This window comes from Necator americanus, chromosome I (genome assembly GCF_031761385.1).
Source record: "Necator americanus strain Aroian chromosome I, whole genome shotgun sequence".
In the NCBI taxonomy this organism is placed as follows: Eukaryota; Metazoa; Nematoda; class Chromadorea; order Rhabditida; family Ancylostomatidae; genus Necator; species Necator americanus.
In genome coordinates, this window is record NC_087371.1 from 16,668,749 (window position 1) to 16,695,354 (window position 26,606).

At 39.5% G+C, this 26,606-nt stretch overlaps 1 protein-coding gene across 3 annotated transcripts in view; it reads left to right on the top strand.

The window, feature by feature from the left end:
* Positions 1–5,100: 5,100 nt before the first annotated feature.
* The window catches only part of RB195_005812 (uncharacterized protein), a gene marked incomplete at both ends in the record, with an annotated part of 23,173 nt that continues 1,667 nt past the window's right edge, over positions 5,101–26,606 (top strand). For 2 of the 3 annotated variants that reach the window (XM_064178554.1, XM_064178555.1), the window contains 19 exons: positions 5,101–5,200; positions 7,742–7,891; positions 7,944–8,056; positions 9,135–9,256; positions 10,402–10,492; positions 10,553–10,668; positions 11,743–11,863; positions 12,594–12,716; positions 13,418–13,484; positions 13,547–13,689; positions 15,132–15,262; positions 15,328–15,396; positions 15,544–15,643; positions 16,841–16,926; positions 19,052–19,194; positions 19,781–19,917; positions 19,976–20,038; positions 23,459–23,662; positions 25,283–25,423. In XM_064178554.1, the coding sequence (XP_064035589.1) occupies positions 5,101–5,200; positions 7,742–7,891; positions 7,944–8,056; positions 9,135–9,256; positions 10,402–10,492; positions 10,553–10,668; positions 11,743–11,863; positions 12,594–12,716; positions 13,418–13,484; positions 13,547–13,689; positions 15,132–15,262; positions 15,328–15,396; positions 15,544–15,643; positions 16,841–16,926; positions 19,052–19,194; positions 19,781–19,917; positions 19,976–20,038; positions 23,459–23,662; positions 25,283–25,423 (2,220 nt within the window). Of the gene's footprint in view, positions 5,201–7,741; positions 7,892–7,943; positions 8,057–9,134; positions 9,257–10,401; positions 10,493–10,552; positions 10,669–11,742; positions 11,864–12,593; positions 12,717–13,417; positions 13,485–13,546; positions 13,690–15,131; positions 15,263–15,327; positions 15,397–15,543; positions 15,644–16,840; positions 16,927–19,051; positions 19,195–19,780; positions 19,918–19,975; positions 20,039–23,458; positions 23,669–25,282; positions 25,424–26,606 lie in introns of those variants that run through there. The other variant, XM_064178553.1, reaches the window with a different exon arrangement.

A 26,606-nucleotide genomic window follows, 5' to 3' on the forward strand; every position in this document is an offset into this window, starting at 1 on the left:
ATTATATAAATTTGTGCGCAAAGGACAGAAGCTTCCTCAGGAATATCTGTAAGCGGACTTCGCCATGATTCTTACTAATGTGCATCGTCGTCTGAAAAATGTGCAGCGCATTACTTTGAATCCCTCTTTTTTTTCTATGTCTGACTCACCACGATTAAGAAAAACAAAGGAAGACAACGTAGAATTTGCATTTTAATGGAGCTGCTGTGTACTGATCTATTTGTTCAGTCATGTTTGCATATTCACTTTTGCCTATCTTCGTGTCTTTTTGTGCATCTCCAAGCCAACTGCAATCCTTTTCGTTCGTCCTTTAAAAAACTGCTCTCGCATAGAATTTGCTTGTTCAGAGATTTTTTTTATTATTTTCGCTGTTGAACATTTCAGCAGAAGAGTTCTGAGAAATGGTGCGAAATGAACAGTCAGTAGATCAATAAAAGTCGATCGCCTCTTAACTTACAAACTCCTGTTCAATTTTTTTTTTCGCTGAGACTTTGTCCATTGACCGACTCTCCTCACCAACTTGAGTGCTGCTCGCACAAATAATGAGGGAAAAGACAAGGTCAGGCAAACGGCAACCGAAGGAACGGACGCGGAAAACTCGCTCATGATCTTTTTTTGTCGGTTGCCGTGCGGGATTTACTGCATGAGCGAACTTGGTCCACTTGGCACTCTCATAAATCCTGCTCGGCTAGATAGATCCCCTCCATAAAACTGAACATCGGCTCAAAATTGCAGGAGAATTACCGGTTTTCGTAGACTTCTGTGGAAATAACTAAGTCAGCGGGATAGAAAGTGGGAAACTCTTGGAAAATTCATGCGCACCTAAAACTTCCCAACAGACCATGTAACGCTTGTTTTCTACAAATTGTACCTTAGAAGCCTAGTGGAACCAATCTACTAGAAACGGGTCAACGCACCTATTCGTACAGTTCATTTCAATTTCAACGACGTCCGGTAAAGAGTCACAGTCCATCGTGCCAGGCAATCATCATAGAATTAGGCTCCACCCACGCAATGACATCAACGACGAAACAGGTCACTTCAAAAACCGCGAAATTGAGGGCACAAAAAGGTCTGCTCAATTCGGTATGGGTCTGAAAAGAAAAACACCTGAAAACCAGTCCAGTATCAAGGAACGCAGATGTTAACAACATCGCGTTAGCTGGGAAATGAAAGGTAATGAAGGAAGTAGGAGGAAGGAAAGACATAATAACTGCATTTTTCCATTCCTTACTGCACTCAAATGTTTCTTTTTCTTTCATTACAGTCATTTAAACAGCAGCCAATCAGCAGAGGAAGAATCTTCCACAAGAAAAATCTGAGTTTTCCAACCAGAACTGCATCTTCTAGAAAATTTCCGTTGTTTCCGCTGAAAATTCATTCCAAACCTGATTTTCTGAAGTACTAGCACTTCAACACGTGGAACTAAATTTGGGACATTTTTCATAACTAATAAGTGATCCTGGTGACTTTGCTCGTCCTGGTGAATTAGAATCAGATGCATAGAGCCAGTTCCAAATCAAAGTAACGCATCAGAATTTGGATTCAGTTGAGTCTTACAAAAGTATTTTTCGAAATTCTCCACATGCTTCCTTTGTTTTTTTCCCTTCTTTTTTGCTCTGTTTTTTGCCCTTTATTTAATACCAGTCTGAACGTCAGGCTAACGCTGGGCATCAGGCTTCTTGTGGGTGAACGCTTCGTCCGCCCTCATTGACCAGTAGAAACTAAGTGTGGTGGCATTCTTTGTAAAATTAAATTTGCATATTTTCTAGCGACGCCTCCTTCGTTCTTTTTTTTTACTTTAAGCTTAGAATGATGATGAATGGAAGTGATGATTTCATGGTTCTCTTCTCAAAAGCGTCAGCACCTCATTTGGAGAGTACTCAAACTTGATTTTGCAATTACATATATTCTTTCTATACCGTAGCAATTTGAAAACATGATTCGGATCATTGCGTTTTCTCCCCTCTCTCCACACCGATTAGCGCAGACCAATGTACTTACATGAAATGACGTGAAAGTCATCAGCCTAGTGATAAAGAAAAGGCTCCGCGCCAGATCATGTAAGCTACAATTCGAGCAGCCGTTTGCATTCGTGTTTTCTAATTCTGAAGAATGGGTGCTACCGTCCTGAAAACGCAAACTTGCGGCGGAATGGACATGCGATGAAGTACGTATCGGTGGAACACAACACATGAACTCTCACTACCATTAAATGGTCCACAGCGTTTCGTGCTTGACAAATTCATTTCGAGTTATTACCACCGTACAGCAACACCATGGGACCAGTCCCATCCCATTCTACAGCTCTGCGGCACCAATGCACCAATTCGACGCCGTGAGACCCGTCCCAAACCATTTCGTTCTTTCGTTTTAGAAATTTAAGCATTCACAGAATAATCGTGAATTGAAGTGATGATTTCTTGGTCTTCTTCCTCAATTCGCCAGTACTTTATTTGGAGAGTGTTCAGACTTGATTTTACACCTACATATGTTCTATCGATTACGCAAAAATTTGGAAACATTCGAAGCATGAGTTTTTCTTCTTTTTCTCCTCAACAGTTAGCGCAGAACAAAACACACACACGACAGAATGAGCCCGTTATTATATGGCATGATGCCTATGTTATTCTATTCACCTAGGAAAGCGAATATATTCGCTTAACAAGTTTATGTTCGATTATTTTCTCTAACCCTCTACAACTGATCATCGCACTTGATCTAAGATGCCCCTCCACAAGTTTCTGGACTTTCTTTTTTTTAAATGATTCAAAAACTAACGTCAAAGGTACGTTCAGCACGATAACAAAGGAAGTCCTCAGGGGACTACAAATTCATTTTTGATTTGAGAACAGTAAAACGTTGTCAAGGTCAAGTATCATCTCAAAACGGAGAAGTATTGGAAGATAGGTCAACAGAAGCTTTTAAAAACAAAAATGATAATATACAAATGTTTTGCATGCATCAAACTAGTGAAGTATCACAGTGTCCAGATATTTTCCAATTTTCCGTCTATACATATCTTGTTTTTTCTAGTCTTTCTACAAATTTCCTCTATCCACATATAAATCTATTCTAGTCTCTATCGTGTTTCAAGTCTGTCATTCCGGACACAGCTCTTTTCCTTCTCCGCACCGCTAGGAGCCTTTTCCTCTTCTTCAACAAATCATTGATATCTTTATTTTAAATTTCTATCTACACAACTAAATGTTAATTCATTCATCTCCTGCCTCTCCTCTTTCTAAAAATTACTTTCACCTTTTTGCCGGAAAAAAAGCGCTTCATTTTTCGTCATTTTTTTCAACAAAAAAAAAATTGGGAACTATATATAAGCGGTAGAATAGAGGATGAACAAATCAATGAACTGCAAAATATGAGGTTATGAGCGGTAATTCCAAAGAGGTGATGTAACGAGAAACAAGTTCGGTTAGCCGTGCAGTTGATACGCGATTCAAAGAATAGCCCAGAATATCATAATTTGAAGCTCATAACTGTAACTATAGAAATGTATGAATGATTCGAGAACTTACAAATACGTGAACCATGTGAACACAAAAAAAATCTTTCAACTGCCAAATTATCTCGTTATTCCATGCGGCTAATCCCAAACATTTGACGGAATCCGAAAAGAAAAAAGTCACGGTCTAACCTTCCCTTCTCCTTTCTCTTCACAAACACCACTCATTCACCGAACGTAGTGACATTTCACGAAATAGCTAAAGTAGTGCTTAGTGGAGTGAAATGTGCTGTAGAATTTAAAGTGGGCATCTCAAATAATGGTTATTCGCTTCACAAAAGACAAAACTCTTCATCTCAAGAACAAGTCAAACAATGTTAAATATATTGTTGTTATTAAATATAATCTTAATGTTTCGCACGCACAATTATTTGAATGTCTATTTTAATGAGAGACCTCTTCAATGAAGCGAGAAAATTGTTGGATTTGTTAGCGCTTCCCTACAAAAAAAAAGTAGCACTGGAAATTTATTCTCTAAAGTATTTTTTTTTATTTTTAGATTCGTTGTTTCATACTTAAAGTTTTTTTTCAATTCCAAAACTTCTAAAGATCCATTTTAGCCGCTTTTCCCTTGAAAAAAAAGACAGTGGTGGTCCGAAGTATTGATTTGTGGTTATATATATATATATATATATATATATATATATATATATATATATATATAACCACAAATATACTATATATATATATATATATATATATTCCACATAGTATTCAAAACCTGCCGATATTCGCTCCGAGTGAAATGTGATCCTTGTGCGCATATTGTGCATGTTTGCAGAATGTACGTTATTTATGCTCCCACATAGAAAAGAGCCACACCGCCAAGATCCGTCTCGTCTAGCCTCGTCAAGATCAATGACGAGGATAATTTAACGTTTTAATCTCTATCATTCCATTTAAAGGCATCACCCCACGATTCTGGGGTTGTACGTGTTTCAGGTGGGTTATGCATATACGGGGTCGTAGGTTGTGGGAAAGAGGGGGATTCCGTTTATTTCTTCCTAATCGCCGTAAAAACGGCCCGGAAGATGAAGCTTCGAGCGTTCCGGGGCTCTGTTGTCTACGAAGAGTTGCGTTGAAGCGCGCCACCCTCGGCATCTTCCGGGCCGTATTTTACGAAAGTAAAATAAGAAAAGTAGTAAGAAATGGACGGAATCACCCTATTTTCCACAATTTACGATCATGTATAGGAACTCTCCACCTGAAATCTGTACCACCCCAGATTCGCCGTACGCTGCCTTTAAATATGTTCCGTCATTTTTTGTTCTATAGATAGATAAAAGTGTTTTACTTGATCACACAACGCTACTACAGTAAGCCACATCAGTGCAAAACGACCTTATTTTGTTGGTGTATGCAACTCGTTCTTGAAGAACTTGAAAACTTGAGATTTCTTATTTGCATAAATCTTAATAGGCGAACCGTTTGCAGTATGTTAAAGTTTTCTTTAGTCCTTTATTCTATCCACTTTTTCAAAACCCGCTCCCGAAAACAAGCATAATCCGATTTTCGAAGACCGAAAAAATCAATAATCACGCTTATTACGTATGATCCTATTTGCAAAGCACTCGGCGGCGAACATGGCGCCTCTAGACGCCGACAATATTTGCGCAGTGTTCAAGTGCATGGATTCAATGAGAGCAATCACGAAATGTATACAATTTCGAATGGCTGTGCTAGGTATGTACAAGCAGGTACTGACGTATGCCTTTTTGGAAACAGAGAAAAGGCCAGCGATTGATTATTCTCAACCACTTTTTGATTTTTTCCTGAAAAAATGCGGGCAATGCCAAACTATAAATCAAATCAAACAGATAATTAATGGAATTATTCTGTGAAAAAAAAATCAAAAAAATAGTAGAACTGCTTACCATATCGGACAATTACATATCCACAAACGTCCAGAACGATTGGAGTGAACCACCAACGGTTTATCCAGGGTTTTCCTTGGCTTTCTTGGTTGCCAAAAATTTGCTTCCACTCTGTGCTCAAGCATTGGCAAAGCTTGCCTAAAATGTCCTCCTGCTGCACTCTTTCCGCTGCTTTGATCCAAGAACTCTCCACACAAATAGAATACGCACACAATTACAATTGTGTTACAAATTATAACAAATAATACAGTATATATATATATATATATATATATATATATATATATATATACATATGTGTATATATATGTATGTAACGAAAAAGTGAATAAGTGTACAGAAGTGTTCAAGTAATTACTAGGCTTCCTATTTAGGCATTATCTGACAGTTCTAGAACAGCACCTGGATCGGCACTACTGTGGAAACACAAGAGAAACAGGAAAATGTGGAAAAAAGTGCAATAGACTGAATTTTTATTCCTGCATTTCTATCTAACCATTATATATTTCCTAGACATTACTTTTTCTGACGATTTTATTTTAGGTCTTGACGTTATCTATTTAGAAGTATTAATTATGGCTTTGGTTCCAAAAAAAATGAATTCCAAAACAAATGGTGTTCCAAAGAAATATGACAAATGCAAATGTTAGAGAACTCAATTTGAACATGGCGAGAAAAGAAGAATCGAATGCGGAAGTTTTTTAAACCTTTGATCTTAGCATTACTTGAACAGAAAAGCCTAGAACTGATAAGAAAGAAAGAATATAAAGAAATAAAATAAGTAAAATAAATAAAAATAAAAGATAGGACGTATCCAAAAATCAACTATGGATAAATGAGGAAACGAACGGCATGCCTAGTATTGGGTAACGCTTACCATTCTTCCATTAGAACGCTTTAACGCTCTGCAAAAAGTTCGTTTGTTCGTTTGCTAATTTTTCTTATCACTATGTCTACTACTCCGATCCATGTGCTTTCTTTCCGTTCAATAACACAAAGCGACCACTTCATTTATTTTTTTTCACCATTTTAAAACTGCTCAGATTATTATACGTGTGGAAACCTTCGCATTCTTCTTTTGTTCCCACTGAATTGAGTTTCTGAACATAATCACATAATAATATAATCATCATGGTATATAAAAACGCGCTTAGTCTGTATGTGTCTGTGTGTCACGAACATACCACATAGTGATGCAAAACTCTGCACCTGCATGTGCCGTACCATTTCCATGCAACTGATAGGCGAGCACTCTACCACTGAACCACTGTCCAGAATTATGTGTTCATGTATGTTGGTCTTGATAAGGCAAGCTTGCGCTAATAGTTGAGAACGGAGGAAACTCATACTTCGAATAATGTTTCCAAATTATGGAGGTTTGAGAGAAACGTAGATGTAAAATCGAGTTTGATTGTTCTCCAAATATAGAAATGACGCGTTTAAGGAAAAACCATAAAATCTTTCATCTATGCTTAAATTTTCGGACAAGAAAATTGAAGAAGGCGTTGATAAAAAAACAATTCTAAGTTCACAAAAAAAATGTTGTTACTGTTATTTCTTATTGATCAGCGATGGCGAGCGAAGACACCAAAAAAAAGCCTGAAGTCCGGCTTTAGCCGGACGTTCAGGCTGGTACCAAAATCAATAACAAACCAGGTAAAATCTCAAAAGCTCACTGCCATTTTATCACTGCTGTTTTATTTGACAGTTACCACTACAATTATTACAGGTTATTATTTCGCCCAGCAATACTCATATCCGCTAGTTTCTGGTTTTTATGATGATCGAAATATTTTAAGGATTACTTATGATTGGCTAAATATAATATATATATAATATAATATATAATATATAATATATAATATATAATATATAATATATAATATGTAATATATAATATATAATATATAATATATAATATATATAATATACATCGTTAAAGATAATCGACAAGAAGTTTCTGGCAAAAGAATGAGTGTGAGATGCTGCGCCGTGAACGTATGTAGTTGAATTTATAATGATTCATAGACGAAAATACCTTCTTCACCTTTCCTTAAGAGACTCGAACATTATTCTACCTCTAAATTCGAATCAATGCTCTCAGAAACTTACAAAGGCGGTCAACGTTAGTTTGTTTGATCTTAATCTTGAGGCTTATTTGGCTGGTCCTACTTTTATTTTAAAGCCACTGTCACTTCGTATATCTAGAACTATGTCATGCACGCTCGTAACCACAATTGACACGCTTCTCAAATACCCGACCAAAACTGCGCTGCGTCCATAAACATCCAAATGAGGGACCCGTTTCCAGCAATTATGTCACCTGAGCATCGAATTGCCGCTTTTTCAGCTGACGATGTGCCTCTTTGTGGTAATGGCATCTTTGAACTTCTGGACGCTTCCAATGGATTTCCGGCACCTCCACAAAAACGAGATCACGTAGCCGTGGTGGCCAATGTGGGCGATCGGATCAGTGTTCGAATATTCGAGAATGATACCTGTAGGTCGGAAAAAGTCGGTGGCGTAGGCATAGTCTAAAACTTTACTTACAGCCTATTTCCCACCGGTGAGGTGCTCTCTGCGGATCGAGACATGTCCGAACTGCCTGCTTAATATCAAGCACACACCGCCAGTGGACATTCTGGACGAGAGCGAAATTAGAATGGTAACCTCCCACTTTTTCTATATCTGCAGCATCACCCATAAAGGAGAATGGACAGTGCACTATGTTTATTCAAAATCAGGTCTGGATCATCATGTAAACAGCTAACCCTTCGTTCTGAAGAATGAAGAAGGAGAAAAGCGTCGGAATAGAAAGTAACGTATCGAGTTCTCTGCATCTATGACCGTCAAATCCATTCACAAACTCGTAATTCCCGAATTTGTGTTTCATGTAGCGATCGTACACACTTTTTCTGCGCAACTCATCTGGTCCGCCACCATTTGATTCTCCAGAAATCCGCTCATTCTGATTGCTACACATTCAATACTAACTGTATCGTTCACTTTGAAAAAAACGTGGGCGGGACCGCCAAAGATCGCTACTTCCAGAGAACTCTATTGCCAACATTTTGTTATGATTTGGCAAGCAAAAACCTTGGGCTGAGCAACCAATGATCGTTCTTCCCAAATAGTGTAATTGTAGCCCATGACACGACTCAAGACACTCGCTTTCTAAGTACCATCCTCACATTTGCGAAGGACACAGCGCTGCCGCATTGTGCGCCTCAGAGCAATTAGCGCTGGTATGGCAAGCAAATAACGGGTGCAAATGCAGAACTTTACCGAGGGGCCCTGCTGCAATAATTTATGTTAAGAGATCTTCGCACTGCTCTATCCCGCTGAATCAGAAGTAGCCTGTTTTCTCAAACGCGCACTTCTCATTGGATTATAGACATAGGACGATTCCAAGCATACAACTTTCGCAGCTTTTTTTCATTCATTGCACCTTTTTCTTGACGCAGAATTCCAACCATTTGCCCCTGTTTGTTATTGGGCATCCGCACCCGTTAGCACTGTTTGTGGAGGTTTTGGAAAATCTTGTTGAAAATTCTCCTTCACGTCTATTTTGAGTGAACCTCAAAAACAGAGTCTAAAAAGCACGAGAAATGATGATACTAGGAATATTCTTTATAGCGCCACTCTCTGCTCAGGCCCAAGATGAATTACTGTAATCAGATGCGAACAGAAAGAGCGCGATCTTTGAACGAAAAAAAAGGATAAGGAATATATTGGTTTTTCAGTTGCCCGCTTGCTATGAATCGCTCCTCGATCCATGTTTCGATCTGCGATTCATCGAAGACAAGGCCGACTCAGCGCTTGATTTGATCTATCAAAAATCTTCCATATGGGAGTTTCCACATCGGTGAGGAATCGCTTTATAGGAATAGCCATTCGCAAAATGTCACCCAACACAGTAATGTTAAACTCGTTCAGCTCGACCTCTGGAACCTCGACCTTGACTTCTTTCGTGAAACTCAATAAGAGCCGACAACCTCCTTTTACAGCGACTCAATCAGCAAACAAACGAGAGTGTTACATGAAAAGCAGAAAAAGTAATTGAAAAAACAGCATAGAATGACTTTGTCCTGTTGTTCGCGCAATTTAACTGAATAATTCGTCGCCCAAAAGTCACCTGATGGAGCTAAAGTTATCATTCAACTTTTAAAATGCATTCATTTTTAGCTGTTCGACGAATTCGGTACAGTTGCTCATGTTCGACTGTCCTTGAATCTTGACTATAGTTCAAGCAAATCAATAAGAAAAAGCTACGTTGAACGCGTAGCTTCTTTACTGAACTGCCTGAGCTGTAGCCAAGATTGGTATTGATCTTTATTAACACCTAACGTTTTGGCGCTGTCGCCTCCGTCAGACCCGGTAAAAGCCGAAGCAATCAGTAATTTATCGCTTCATGCGCCTCATCACCTATAGGAAGCATCCAGACGATAAACATACTCAGCGAGCAACACATCGGTTAGTGCTTACTCCACTGGTAGTATACTAGACTACCATAATCACGTAACACAATTCTGAGTCACTACAGTTCTTCAAACGAAGCGAGACTGTAAACTTATTAGAGTTGAATAGAGCGAAGTGTAAAAAAAGGAAGATGTGGTCTGAGCAACCGTTCTCTGTCCTTCCTCTCGGCATTTTTGGCATAGCATGCTTACTTCGATCGTACGCAGCGGAATTCTCGTCTTTATCTAAACCTACGGAGCTTTCCTAAACAACACAAAAGCGTAAGATTTTCCAATACTTTAAGAGTCAGACCCATGCAGTGATTTGCATGCAGTGACCCATGCAGTGCATTTGCGCAGAATTAACTCTAAAATTAAATTTCGGCGTTAAAATATGCGCTTTTGAACCGTAGCAAAAATCCTCAAACATCACGAATTTATTGAAGAACAATTAAAATGAACCTTGCAGCCGCTACGGCCACTTTCCAATAAACTCATCTATATTTGCTGTATTCAGAGTTTTAATGCCTTTATCATGTAAAACTGATTCCAGATCCGAATTAAACAGTACAGGGAACTCTATTGTTTTGACGATCAACATGTGGAGCATCCAACCGAATACTACACTTAGCAAGTACATTGATGTATGCGCCAACATTACTTCATTTTACTGAAAAAATCGATTGAAGTTTGGAACTTTTCAGAATCTTTTCCCATTCTTCATCACTGCCGTCTCCAACGAGGTCGTTATTACTGGTTCATCCACAGACAGTTTTCTCTCTCCAAACCAGTCTTCGCTAGGATTCATAGAGTCTCCAAGGTAATTCTTCACAGAAACACGATAAAATTTATCTCAGTGTCTCCTAGCTGACGCAATTTAGGAAAAAAAAACCGAATTTTAAGATTGTCAGTTATTTTTGGTGACTAACTTATACCTTGGAGTATGATATAGTGTTTCATTTACGTCCTACATTTCTCATTTCTCACTTCCACTTAAATTTACCCTATTTTTATTCAGACCCCTCTTAACCTCATCATATTATTGTAAAGTTCACTTACCAGAATTTTCTATTCACCCATGTGAAATCTCTTTTTTCTATTCTGTTTTTTTTCCTCACTTTTTTGGGATACAATTAGTACAGAATGAACATTTTTTCGATGAAATAAACTGTATAACCTACAGCATAAATGTTTTAAAGGCATCATCACAAATCTGAGGTAGTACGGATTTCAGGTATAGTATACGGGACCGTAGATTATGGAGAGAGGGGAGACCCCGTCCATTTCTTCCCAAATGCCGTAAAAAAACGGCCCGGAAGATATGGCTTCGGGCGCTCCGGCGCGCTATTTTCTACAAGGAGTTCGATTGGAGCGCGCCAGCCTTGTGCATGCATCATCTTCCGGGCCTTTTTTTACAGCAATTAGGAAGAAATGGACGGAATCACCCCTCTCTCCGTAGTCTACTATCCCGTTTACGAAAACTCCACCTGAAATCCGTACCACTTCAGATTCGTTGGGTGACGCCTTTAATTTAGTTCCCTGTAAATTCTTCATGAGCATTGATTCGTGAGAAAAGACATGGATATTAATTTCGCAAGGAGATTTTTTTGCTGTAAATTCACTCCTGTCAAAAATGAAGGCTTTTTATCTCATCTATGAACCAAAGTTAAAAACGAATCGTTTATAGAAAGTAGAAAGCGTGAGCTAAAAGAATCAAGGGAAGACTAACATAACGAGAAGAACTATGTAACTGGTTTTTGAGTGAAAGCTTGGAAGCATCCAGAATTCAAAGCATAAGAAGTTTTCGATAATTTTTGTTGGCGTGGATATTGCAACATTAATAAACAATTGGGGCATTCCTTTGGCGACTATCATGTTGTTGATCTGTTTTCAGGTATCCAGCAGCTTATCCACGTTCCTTACTTAAGAACTACACGCTAATCAATTCGGATCAAAACGGCTACATTCGTCTAGTTTTCGATGATTTTCACGTACATTTCCAGAGTGAGATGCAGGCTGGTGTTTTTATTGATTCATCGACTCCTACTAGTAAAAAGTTCATAATCTTCTCATAAAAAAGTTTCTGCTCCAAGGTTCTAATATCTTCACATCAATAGCGGCTCTCTGGCCGTTTATCCTCGGGAGAAGTGGCAATACTATTAGTCTTTTCCTTTGTATAAAATATCGGAGCGCGCATACATAAATATGCGGACAGCCAAAGATCAACACCACGTCATGGATTACGATAAACCGAGTGGAACTTTGCATTTTTCCAGCTAACCATGGAGAATACAAAAATAAAACTATACGCGATTAATACGGTTGCGTGGACATGGTATTGTTCTAATTGTTTTTATAGCGCTACAGTGAATGAGAGTGATGGGCGCTTTTCTCAGAAGTCAGACCAAAATTCAACTTGAGTGGATCTGGGCTGACCGATGTTGAGTTTTCCACAATCACTCCCAGAAAAATCGTCAACGTTTTGAGCGTATTTTCGAGAAATCAAAACATTTAGGATGTGGACGAACTGGGGTGAGAATTGGATTTGTTAGATCTCTAGTAGCCAGACTACAAATAAATCTCGCCACAAACAAATAATCTAATCTAACAAAAAGAAGGAAACATTTGGGAGTACTAGGCAAATACAATCGAAGAGATTTGACCACTCCCTGATTATTTTAAATGCTGTTTCAATAAGTTCCATTTAGTCTATCAGTTTCCAATCAAGGATTCTTTCAATTTCAGATTTTCGATAGCGATGGTCGTGAAATTATCAGTACCAAAAGTGAGAATCGTCGTCCACCTGCCATACTATCAACGGGGAATCGGCTAAAGATCCAATTCAACGCTCACGATTTTACACAAACAGTAAGTGTGCTATGAAAATCCAAAAATTGATATTTCCCTAAATCTGCTCTAATTATTCTAATTTACTTGAATTTTCTTTACATAATAAAAGCATAACCACTAATACGAAGTGTATGAATTCAATAATAACTAAGCAGAAATTTTTGAAAAATTACATAACTAGATACCTAACATTCATATAAATGATAGTTCTGATCCAGTGCAATAATACGTAGTCCAAGTAAGAGATTTTGTAAGATTGAGGGACGGATATTTCAGCTGCAGCCTATTTACAACAGATGTGAGAATGTGTAAACAAGCGAGAAGCCAAAAATACAAGCAATTAATTTTAACGATGTTAGAAGATAACACGCATGATAGCAACAATAAGATAAACGTAACACCAGATTACTCTCTTCTATTGGGATTATCACGTGGACTATCCTTATAGTGATAGTCTACAGAAAAAAAGACAAATAAACTGAACGATAAATATATTTGTGTGAATGTGAGGCGCAGGTGATTTATTCTGTGAAGTAATTAGGGGTCAGCGAGATTCTGATCTGATAGCCCATTTACACAACGGACATGCACTTCTACTGTTAAGATCCCTTTTTCAAAAGATTTCCTAAAAATGAGACACTTCTCTTGAACTCTTACGTATTAATCCTACTCTTGATTCTAATGTAATCTCCACAATGACTGCTATGGAAGTTATTCAGGTCGGCTTCCGAGCGAGGTATGAGTTTGTCAACGACAAAGAATGGGCTGACAAACCGAACTCCCGAGGTACAAATGAGTTGAATGAATGTTTGCAATGCGAACATTGTGACATAATTCGTCTTTTTCAGACTGCGATGAAATTCTGGAAGGCTACGGAGGTGAAATTAAAATGGATGGTAATCTTCACCTGATCAATACATATGTGGACTGCATATGGATCATTGGTCGTTTCCCACATATGGCACGCACCTTTGACAGGATTTATTTGAAGGTCAATTATGTGAAATGACAATAGAAGCAAGAAAGGAAGGTTATGAAATTATAGAGAATGAGATTTTTGGTGATACCATGGCATCCATGTACATTTATGGGAGAAAGTGTCGAATTTATTTAATTCATTAATTTTTCCATTCATTCACCCTTCACTCGTTTGTGGTTAATGGTGGTAGGATTCATGCTCGGTAACTACAAGGGATTATATGATAGGTTTAAAGAAGAAAACTTCTAGTGTCTATTCTTCCAAATTACACTGTTTGGTGCTCGAAACCGGTTTATACATTTTATTGGTTCCCTTTTTTTGCTGAGTTCCTACAATTAGTTTTTCTGGGATCAGTTTCTTCCTTCTTCTTTTGCAGCTTTTCTTCAAAAAGTCGTCCTTTCACTTCCAGCCTCGTGTCTCTTCAGCACTTAATCTCCTTTTTCTTTCCATGATCTCACTTCCGCTGTTCCTTCTGTGCTCTCCTGGATTATTTTTATCTGGAACTATGTATGTACAATGAATATGATGTCCATTTTTCTGCCATGGACGAAATGCAGAAAACGTCACCTCTCACTTTTAGTGTAGTTGGTGTCCCTCCTTCTTTTATCTGATTTTTTCTATTTAAAGGCATCACCCTACGAATTTGCAGTGGTGCAGATTTCCGGTGGAGTATTCGTATATGGGGTTGTAGGTTATAGGTAGGAGAGTGATTCCGTTCATTTCTTCCTAATTTCCGTGAAAAACGGCCCGAAAGGTACAGCTTCGAGCGTTCCGGCGCACTATTTTCTACAACGAGTTCGATTGGAGCGCGCCGGCCCTGTGCGGCGCCGCATCTTCCGGGCCGTTTTTTACGGCAATTAGAAAGAAATGGACGGAACCACACCCCTCTCCATAATCTACTATCCCGTATACGAATACTCCACCTGAAATCCGCCACTCTCTCAAAATATCTGTGAGGGACAATATTTAAGGAAAGCAAGTGTGTGAGTATAAGTGTAAGAAATCTATTTAAATCGAGCCAATTTTTCCTGAGACGTTGACTGTTCATGTTCAAGTTTTCGCACCAACTCACTCTTCTCGTTCCTTTCCTCTTCTGAGTGTGGAAAGGCTCTCAACTAGCTAAGGCTATCGCAATGTCAGTACCGAACGATTTCGTTGTTGATAGGCGTTAACTGGGGAGCAGAATACAATCAGTGAGATCGAGGTGCCATCGTCAATGTCAACAAAATTCTTACTGTAAGAAGCTTTTACAAAAAAAATTTAAACTATAGAGAAGATATCCAAAATCCTAGTTTGAATAGATAGAAAACCGACCAGTTGCAATAAACATTTCTGTCTCAAACCTCTAGCACATGTTGTAACTGGTGTTAACTTCATACTTCGTACGGGTTCCTGGAATTTTCTCGAACTCAAAAAGGGATATCAGTTCCACATCGACTATCTACTAATTTCAGATCGAAGAATTTCATATGAAAGGAGTAGGACTTCGACTGGAGGTCAGAGAAGGCGCTTCGTCTACATCGGATCGTCTTTTGCTACTTTTTGACTCACAAACACGTGATCAACTAGAGCATAAACAGCCTAGGTAGAGTTGCATTGGAATTTTTAGAACGTAGAAGCCTAAACGGAATTGCACGTAATTTATTTTAGAAATGGATTTACAACAACCTCTTCAATGCCAGCGTTTTACGTTCGTCTGCGGGGATATTTGATGGGGAGGTAAGAACCTAGAATTGACCTAATATTTATGAAACATCCGAACCGCTAGGGACTAAACGAACTCAAGATGTCTCTGATAAGTTGGTCTCTTTCGAAAAATTGCTTCTGTTGATTGACCTACAACGGGACCACATTTGTGCGTTTCAGCAGCGGCTTAGAGATCGTCTACACACAGTTTTACCGTTGGGCAACAGCACTTTGTCCAGGTGCGGGAGAGTTCCACTGTGATAACGCTAGATGCATCAAGGTTAGCCACTCATTTTTCTACCTTTATGTTCACTTCAGCCTTTATGTGGATATAAAATGGGTCACAAGAGAAAGGGGTACTGCATGGGTCAGAGGTGAAGATCAATGTCGATTGTTAGGCGAAAATGAAGCGAGCGGTCTATGGGACATTGCGGGGGAACGGTAAAGAGGGTCCACGAATGCCTCCGAGACATAACGTGCCCAGTGGATATGCCGGCGGATACGCGAGCATACCTAGCATAGGTCACCCTCCAGTAGTTCATGAATATGCAGACAACCGTCTTAGATGTTCTTCTAGCCACAGAGACGCAGAAAACTGCGGAGTTACAAGAAAATATGCAAAGAAGAGTGGTATGAGCTGTCGAAATTACCGAATAAGTCAAAGAATAATAGTGTTAGATAGAAGTGCATGGGATTTTGAATGGTGTTCTCATAAAGAAAGGGAGTGAGTTTGTCTTTATATCACCTTCAGAAAGTCTAGAAATCTTACCAAATTTGAGCTCTTTTCCTTCCTGTAAGTTTCAAAAAGTCAGAGATACAGAAGGTTCCTCTGCCCAGAAATAAATTAGGCTACAAAAAAGCTTGCGAGTTACAGGATAACGATAGTTCTCATTACCGTTACTTTCGAAAGCTGGAATTTTTCGCTTTAACAAAAATTTTTATGCACATAATTTGAAGCTATTAGGTACATCCTTATCTCATTTTTTACGTGAGGATTTCTCTTGCTTCTGGTACGATTACTAAATTGAGTGATTTATATCCTAGCCGGTGATGCAGCGTATGATTAGCGGTAGGTAAGCAGAGTCAGCTATTTAGGTGCTAACGAAGGTGAATCTCTTCAGGACACGCACCATCGCTAATTGCTGCGACGAGGCATGACCGGGGCATGCTCGAAATTCCGCCGGGACCCTCTTTACACGCACCCGACATTCTCGACCCTCTTTACACGCGACAGAAAAAGAAGCAGAATGAGTCGCTCAAATCGCACAATATGGGGTTCCCCTCTTGTGTTAACATGACTCGTTCTTTTTCCGAGCGTGTGAATAAGCGACTCAAGAGACACTCACACCCTCAACAATCCAGAGCAGCACTATTTGCTGGCTCTTGCTCTCAGAGAGATATAAATGCTTCACTTCTGTCTCTGTTCTGAAAAAGCGCTGGCAACTGGGACTTCAAAAATTTCAAGATTGCTTTTCAGGGCACGTTACGCTGCGATGGTGTGAATCACTGCGGAGACGGTAGCGATGAGCAATGCCAAAGGCCAATATCCGATTTTAAACAGCCGTACGTTTCAAGATTGTGAGCTGCATACCATTTTATTGTTTCGTCTCATATACGCATCCTTAGCACTCGAACACAAATAACATATATGTTTAAGGATAAACAATAAAAGGAATTCTAAAGGTAATACTGTCGGATTTTTCGCCTGGATTACAACGATTATGTACTCACCAGTCTGAACGTCCGGCTTTAGCCGGACGTTCATACTTTCTGTGGTGTTTGCTTCGCTCGCCTTCAGTTATCAACGAAAATCAATATGAGTGCCGTTTTCTATGAAACTGGACTTTTATATCTCCAACAATCTTTCTTCCTTTTTTTATATTATAACTAAAAGCGAAAGATTTCATAGTCTTCTTTCTAAACGCATCAGTTCTAGATTTGGAGAACACTGGAACTTCAGTTTCAAACACTCTTTACCAATATATTATAGACAAAATTTATCACTCGAAATATGGGTTTTCCTCCTGTTTTCCCCCAACAGTTATCAAAGAATGATGTTTTGGCATGAAATGACGTAAAAGACATCATCCTACTGACAAGATAACGTTCCACGTCAGATCACGTAAACATCTTGCTGCTATTTAAGCAGCCGTTTTCGGGATGCTACCAACTTGAGGCGAACGAAGAAGGAAATAGACACCGCACCGGGAGGAGTCATAAAGGTGAAAAGCAAAGGGCCCAGTGGTCACGGCTATGAAACTGCTGCAACTATTTACCTTTTGCGACATGCACACAAAATTGTTGCGCACTGTTTCGACGCCGCGAGACTCGTCGCAACCCATTTTATAGCTACCTGGCGCCGGTGGACTCGTCGCACCCCCTTTTTCGGACTTTGTCACTCACACACACGCACGCACGCATTGACAGAATAAGCCATATCATGATCATTATGATAGAGTACTGAATCTCTTGGGGTTACAGCCAACTGCCAAATTGTTAGCGATTTTATCATAACAAAACTTCACGTCTACTCTTCTCAGGTAGGAGGGAGGGGAGGTAAGAACGACCCTAACTACTTTCTCACCAACTTTCAGCATAAAATTCGTAAGAAAGCTCCAAAGAAAATCAGCAAAAAATAAAAACAAAACAAAACAAAAAGATCAAAGGCATCACCCCACGAATCTGAGGTGGTGCAGATTTCAGGTGGAGTATTCGTATACGGGGTGGGAGACTATGGAGAGGAGAGTGATTCCGTCCATTTTTTCCTAATTGCCGTAAAAAACGGCCCGGAAGATGCGGCGCCGCACAAGGCTGGCGCGCTCCAGTCGAACTCCTTGTAGAAAATGTTGCGCAAGTACGCCTGAAGCCGTATCTTCCGGGCGGTTTTTCACGGCAATTAGGAAGAAATGGACGGAATCATCCCCTTCTCCATAATCTCCCATCCCGTATACGAATACTCCACCTGAAATCCGTTCCACCTCAGATTCGTTGAGTGATGCCTTTAAATGAGATCGCAAGCGATTGAAAACAATGGAAATGTTGAGAAAAGCCTAAAAACAAATTATCTAATTTTTATTGGCGATTAGTAATACTATTGCTCAAACTTGACCGCATTATTTAAACAACTGCTATACTACTATTTAAATTATTTACTATTTGTTTTTTCTTATTCAAACCAGAAAGGAAAGGAAGAAAACCAGAAAGGAAGGAAGAAAGGTTTAACACACATTACTATAAATAAATCTTTGCAGGAGGATAAACAATGAATTAGGATGCTCACGAAGCTCACATCTATACTTCTTCGGCCTGTTACTCGAAAATTTCAAATTATACGATCAAATCTCAGTTCACAAGATACAATTTATCGTATGTTATGGCTATTTATTATTAGTATTGTTACTCATAAAAAAGGTATAACGCAGAGCCCAGCGGGTAGTAGAACACCGCGCTAAGGCGAGAGCTGAAATTCACTATGGATAAAACTAAAACTTATTTCGAAATTCACTCCTCGAAAGAAATGAACACTAGGAAGAACATAAGAAGGTGAAGGGAATTTTTTGTTGAAAAAGAAAACTCTTGAAATGGTTGAGAGCCGCAATAAGGTCGCTTAGAATTTTATATCAAAAGGCTTCAGGAATCGTTGTTCCGCAATAGCAAGAATACAGCTTATTTAGTTGCTTTTTTTCAGTGATTCCGATGTTTCCGGTCTAATCGCATTAGTAATTGGTGTATGCGGATTGATTCTTCTCATTATATCGACCACAGCCGTGATGGGTCGATTCTATCGTAGAAGAATTGCGTCTCAACTAAGTGGTGCTGATCTTTCTACAGGTTTGGAATATTTATATAATATTCGGAAGCTTTTCTCCAGTATCCTGGCAAGAAATATGCAATTACCATGCTGTATCTTCTCCTCGTCACTACAACCTTCTACCGTATTCGGACACTCGTTTCATCCTATTCTTTTGAATTTGAACCAGTAGCACTTCACAAAAACGTCAGTACACCTATAATTATGGGATAAATTGTTTTTCTAAGTAGATATAAAACCATTACCATTTTTTACGAATTATCATCGCAAAAAATTTGATGAATATCGTTCAGTTGTGTCCGATGTTTGCACTTCAAATTGGGATTTTTTGGTTTCACAAATTTCATTGTAAAAAAAAAACTTATAGGAATCATAAGCCGTCCCAAATGAAACTTCAAAATTGAAATAATAATAAAAATAAAAACAAATAAATAAATACAACAATACAATAAATGAAACTGTTGTCTAAAACACAAGTTATCTAACTAAATCTGCTAATTTACTAAAAAAAAATAATGCTAACGATTTCCCAAGAAAAAAGAAGTTAACGAACTACTGACATTTGGATTTTGTTTTCGACAACAATGAACGATCCACTAACTTCAGGTCCCAACTACCCTCCCGAAGGTGCCGTACCTAGCATGCAAACAGTCGGAGAACGACGTTTTTACGTTGTTCCAGAGAGCCAAATTTCTGTCATAGAAGCTCCACCCTCTTATGATGACGCTCTTAAACACCCCGCGGTAAGCACGGCTTTTACCAAGAAATGAGTTCTTGTGAGCAGTACTTAAATGGCTTCAGGTTCCCACGTCACGAACGCCTGCTTACATGAATCAAGGTTACATGGGTGGCAGTGCATCCGAGGTATGTCCCTTTCCTCAGTGTTTTGATTACTGGTCACAGAACAGCAAAATGACATTTCTGGTATGTTTTCCTTGACATAACGGTGTGAATAACAGACCGTTAAAATATTTGTTGTTTTACAAGCACATTTCCTAAGTGAACTAACTAAGGAGAGAAAGAATGAGCCCAACATCGGAACACAACGAACAACCGCTGTAAGCAAGCTAAAGAAAGGTCTATCTCGACTGTGCTTCAAGCCGAAATAATGGGTATTGCTGACTTAGTTAACTAAACCGAGAATAGTCAGTGCCCCAAAAATGCAAGTTATGTCCAACCTAAACTCACTTCTGTATGTTAAAGGCTTCTGCCTGGGGGACGCCTCCCAGTGAGTACGCTCACCAGACATAGTTGCTTGCGAAGACCGACTGCAACATGCATTCCTTCGAAAACAAATTGCAGTAATTGGGTTCTGCGACACAGCAGCGGTTAGTGCAGTCCAAGAACAGACAGAGCTGCATTAGAGAAGATTTTCGAAGAAAGCAATTGTAGCGCTGCTAAAAAGTCATTCTCTGCACTCTTTTCCCAAAGTCCATTCCCTCAGTCCCAAAAAGTCCAGCACAATAAAATAAAAGTTCATGGCAGTGAAATGATAGCGATGAGAATGAGAAATATTGCAACTGACATTTCTCCAACTTCAAATTGTCATTGTTCAAAATTCTGGTACGCCTTGAATACGGACCAACACTAGTGCAATACCCAGCAATCACAGTATAGTTTAATCAAATATTTCATCTTTGCTTTCGCTGGAACAAGACTGCAACTCAAAAAAATGCTGCTGAAATTACGCGTTATTCTCCACTGTTCGATAGTATTTTTTAGGCTGTAAAAGTAACAATCATAAAATCAACTACATACATCACTCTTTTTGTGCCATTAATGGCAGTGCTTCAGCAACCTTACGCAGAAACTTCTATTTGACTGCTTAATTGTTAGGTTCTCTTCCCTCATATTATTTTTTCACGTACGAGCCACAGAAAGGGCAATGCTCTTAAACAAAAACGAGAGTTAGTGTAGACATGATGTGTCTCCACGTCTTCCACGTTCCTGTTCTCATTTTTCCAACGAATACTTCTCCAAGTTTTCTTCTTTTTGATCACAAAACGAAATTTTTCAAAATGATGCAAAGCGATCATCTGACGAATTTGCGTGAGTCCACTTTCTTCACATTCAGTTCTACTACAGAAGGTCCTTTCCGTTGTGTTAGAAGTTGCTCCAAAGGGCAGCATGAATGAATGAATCTGTGGCAGCCGTTTGTGAACTCCAACACGAGCAACTTGGAGGTATCCCATAAACGACTCAGCAACGGCTACAAACAGTAGCAGCGAAATAATCCAAACACTAATAACATACTACTGTTTCCGTGTCCGTGAATAAATTAATGACAACAATCAATCCTACAAAAACAACGGATAATAGATAATCCATACGAAAAATGGTGGCTATATGACCATTCGGAGACAACGTGGTCTTAGGTTGTATTCCGTGACTCTAACTTCGAAATCTCAGAATCACGTTCCTCGGAAGCGGTCTTGAAACTCGTGTAAATCCTACAGTTCACTCTCATTATAATTCATAAGGTCATATAACTTTAAGACGCATTGCGTCGGTGATGGAAGCAATGTTTCTTCATAAGGATGAACAAAAAGTTGTGCAACCAACGCCGAAAAACCAAGCGTTCCAGGGGATATATAGTAGGGTCAAAATGACATGAACACAGCAGCTGCGTAAGCGGCTGCGCTCGAAGGCTATGAAGCGGAGCGGTTAGGATCGAGGGGGATCCTTGCTAGCACCGTTCCTCGCTGCAGTTCGCATTCCGTAAAAATCGAACTTTTTCTACACCATTTAGAGTATTTTTGCACGAGTACCGAAGAATTATCTTCATTGAAATAGCACTATGTGCATACATCTACTGTTGTTTAACCCTGAATTTGAATATTGCTGTTCTCCCCAGATTCTTATGTTGCTTGTGTTGACTTTTTTGTGCTAGGGGAGTGTCGCGAAACTGACGTAGTTGGGAAAACTGAAGGGGAGTATAAAGAGTTAGGGGTGTAGATTACGAGCATGAGCGTACCTGCACTCATCTCCACCTGATGGTCCCGAAAAGTGGCGTGGAAACGGCGTGCCTCCCTACGAGGTACGTGAAAACGCGTCCATTGTACACGCTCCGATCCTCTCAGCAGTCTATTCATTGCTTTTACTTTTGTGAGCTGGTGAGGAGACCTCAGTGGCCTTCGCCCGCACGCTCGCGGACGCGGTGTGTGCGCAAGGGTGGAGCGTTTCCACGTACCCTGTCGGAACAAACGCAGTTTTTCAGGACGATTAGGAAGAATCGAGTGTGGTCATGCTCATACTCGTAATCTGCAGCCCGAACTATATGTTTGCTCGCAGAGACGTCAACATCGCCAGTTCCGTGACTCGCTGTCTTTCAAACGTTATAACTTTCAATCAGATTTCGTCTACACTATTACAGTCGCATTTACCGCAAATTTTTACGCATTTGCTTCTTTTCATGAAATTTCCTCGGTTTTGTGAGCCAGATTACGTTGTTTTTGCCCGATGCTTAGAGCTCCTTAGCAACGCATTCCTGGATGCGCTTCTATTCAGCTAAGTTTCAATCACGTAGCACTTCATCTGAGAACTAATAATTCCTAGATGAAGTCTAGGACTAATCTAATATATTGACTATTTCTGCTCTTATCCAACATCTGGTTATCGAGATTCGCCTACGTTCATCAGCTTTAATAAGTCCCCTAACTCCTTATCCGTATTTTTCTCTATCGCTCCCAGTTTGTTTGTTTTTGTGGTCGGTAAGGACCGCAGGTTCGCAGAAGCGAAGGCGCCATCTCTAGTAGTTGCTGATTATCGACCAGAGAATCTCACAGCACTCACCACAGCGCTTTATTGAGAGCACCTTTATGTTAAGTCTTCTGCTGACCTATTACGTAATAACACCCTCATTTGTAGCAGTTTTATCCAAAAGTAGACCTAGGATTTTCGTCCTTGTTCGTAGAAGACGTTTGATGTGACAAATTTTCACTTTCACTCTTTCAGGCTCTGAGGAAGGCGAGCTCGCCAAAACTTTAGCCGGAAGTGGAAGAAAAAATTAATAACTTTTTGTCCGGCTCAACTCAAAAAAAACATTACTTCGTTTTAATATTGAAACTTGGTCGTGCTCTATCTTTTCTTCTAAAACAAAATTAGAAATATTGGAAGCAATTGCTCCTGTGTCCATAAAGGTATGATGAACACTTAGATTTTACTTTTTCTTCAAACAAGTTCTTTTAGTAATTTATTAAATCGAACGTTTGTGGTCGTTCAACTATCCAAAGAGCAGTTCTCTCGTTGTAGAGAATATATGGATACATCTCTGTATAATTTTAGGAAAACATGATCCAATCAGCAAACTCTGAGGCAATCTCCGCCTCTGAAACGGACGTCGACAATACGATTAACGTAGCTTCAGAAGTAGATGATCGACGGAATGAGATGACATCACCTCAGCCCATATCCAGGTTAAATGAAGCCAGCCAACCAGGAACTTCTGCATCGTCGCCAAATTTACGACGAAAAGAAGACGAGTCATGGGTGTAGATGGTCATACAAACGGGATTATGTTGTCGTGGCCGTCATGCATATATCTAAACTGTTTCCTAATTCTTGTATAAAATAATAGATGTATTTGCAATAATTGGTATTTCGCCAATTCCCCTCACCCTCTTCTCAGTAATTCGTTTTCTTTTTTTTTCTTGTTTTTTTTTTGAAATTTTCTCAGGCAATGTTGCTTTATTATTAATCCAGTTCAGCTCGCATATTAGTTCATCTAATTGAATCGCCTTACAGCATTCTATATAACTATGGTTCTTCTGAGTGGTAAACACATGATCTATTCTCTTCCGTCTTCGTCCTTTTGTGATACCACCTTCCACTTTGCTCTTGCTATGTCCTGATTTCTACGGGTACTCATTTTACATACATTTATTAAAAGATTGTACAGATAATTTTGTTTTGAGTGGATAAAACTGAAAAAAAAATGAGATTGATAATGTACCATGTTCCAAAGAGGATGCAAGGGCTATTGTTCATGAAGAATTGAGTAGAAGAGAATCAATTCACACACTAGATCTTTTGTTGCAGATCGATTAGGGACTTTACCCGATGATCAATTCATGAAGGTTATCCTCGGGATGATCTATGTGTAATCAACGTCCAACCGAACGATTAGCTAAACGTTTTGGTGGTCACCGCCTCCAGCGAAGTTGATATAAAACATTTGTCCTTCTTTACATCTCCCTCAACTCTGTAATGTTTACTCCTAATAAACTTATCAAAATGACAAGCGCCTTTGTCGGGTAGGGTAATTTATTACATGTTGGTTGTCGAGGACAGTTGATGTGAGCTTACAATTATGGATTGCTATATATTCGTCAAGGTGCAGGTGAGAGGCTAGGAATATCAGGCAAACAGCGAGACGATAGAAGTGTGGATGCTACAGTAAGAACAGTAATAATTTCTTCTGAAGGAGGCGCTGAATTTCTACTACTCCAAGTCTAAATACAAAGAGAAGTATGAGACTATGACTAGAACGTTGCTATAATCCGCCTTTGCGATATTAACGAGAACGGCGAACGGTGACTTTATTTGATGAGTTTTATTTACCGATGAATAGCGGCGATCCCCACTCAATACCTAATAGAACTGGAGTTGTCAACGGCAACAACAACTGACGAATATAACGTCAGCTTATAGCAACTGTTTTTACTGTTCACCAAATGGTATGCACATTGATTGGTTTTCGCTTGTATGACGGTTAAATAGAGTGTTTTGAATTCCTTATTACACATCACATTACATTACATTACTTATTACGAATTACACATTCACACAAAAGCGCAATCGATCCGTGTTTCACAACATCTGATTCTATCATGATGGTTATGGTATAGAAACAAAATACAAGATTGTATCAACCTAATGTGACCTAATGTGAAATCGAACATGGGCAAATGCCATCATCCAGAGCTGTTGAGTTCGGCCACGGCTGTACGAAAAGAAAAGCAGGGTCTCCAATCAGATCTTTTTGTTCTGCACCTCGATTTAAAATCAACCAGTCGTTGTGCTACAACCATATTTATTCAGATTGACAATTTCTTGGCTCTTGGTGGCATTTCAGGCGGAGCCAATTGTTGAGTCACTTCAAGGCTTTAGCTCCGCAATAGCACAAGAAAGTGGAACGTGAACACAACGGCAAAGTTGATAATTACCGATCACTGGGCCATGTCACTACCTCCTGACCTCGAGCGCGATCCTCATTTTATAGCAACAGCAACTACGATTTTGCGAAATCAGGTGAATCCCTGTAAGATCAAGAAATAAGCTAAAGCGCATACTAACTGAGAACACTACGCGTCTTACAAAAAAATAAGAATGTATGAGTCGATTCATCAAACGGGACAGCCAGGTAATACCCGGTTATGTATTGAGCAAAAACAATCGTTAAACACCGAAGGATCCAAACATAATTAACTGGGCGCCACTGCCAGCTCCCGGTTAGCTAAGGTGCGAACCATCTCAATGCGTCCCCCAACTCCACCCCAATCTCGAAAGGGTAATTTGCAGTTTATCTAGTCCTTGACGTATTCAATAAAATAAAACTCGTAACGGGGTGTATGGATTCAGGTGCCTGAAACAGTACGTAAAGTCGGGTCAAAACCACATGAACCATCGTGCTGCTGTGTAAGCGCCTGGGCTCGAAGCGTTGCCATGGGGCGTAACGGTTAGGATCGAGGGAGGATCCTTGCTAGCACCACTTCTCGCTGCAGTTCGCAATGGTCCCACCTCGCCAACGCAGCCGCCTATGGAGCTGTACCGTGCTTCATGTCGTTTTGACCCCATTATAATTACGTGCATAACCTTACTCATGCACTATTGAACGAGAAGAGGGTAGGAATTTCTAAAAATAAGGGAAAAGCCGACGGAAATAACCGGGAAACACGAGGGTGGTTGCATACGGGAGGTCAAAAATAACCTTCTGTCTCAGGTCCCACGAAAAAGCAAAAGAGCGAATTCCTCTATGAGTTCAATTTCTTTATCAGTATATCAAAAATTGCTTCCAATGGCACCTTTCTTTTGTTTCCGCAGGAACGAAAAAAAGGTTAGAAAAGTATAACATGATAAAATGAAGTGTAGTTGTTTTTGCTCGTTGTCTTCGTTGATTTTCTTCGTTCCCATTTCAAGCTGCATCGGCAATATGAAGTATCTTCGACTCTAATATTACCCTATATTCACGTAAGGCTGATATGACTCCTTCCTGCACCTTGGTGATTGGATTTCACTCGAAGGGAGCGTACCACGAAATGGGGATCTCCACGAATAATTAGGGTTAGGGTTACCACCTTCATTCACGATTATGAGCGATACCACGCTCATTTCATTCAGAAAATCATTCAGAAAAACAGCATGGAAAACAATCTTATTGCACCAAATCCTTCTATGAGGAATCTTATAACTTGACAGGTCGGCAAGGGCAGAT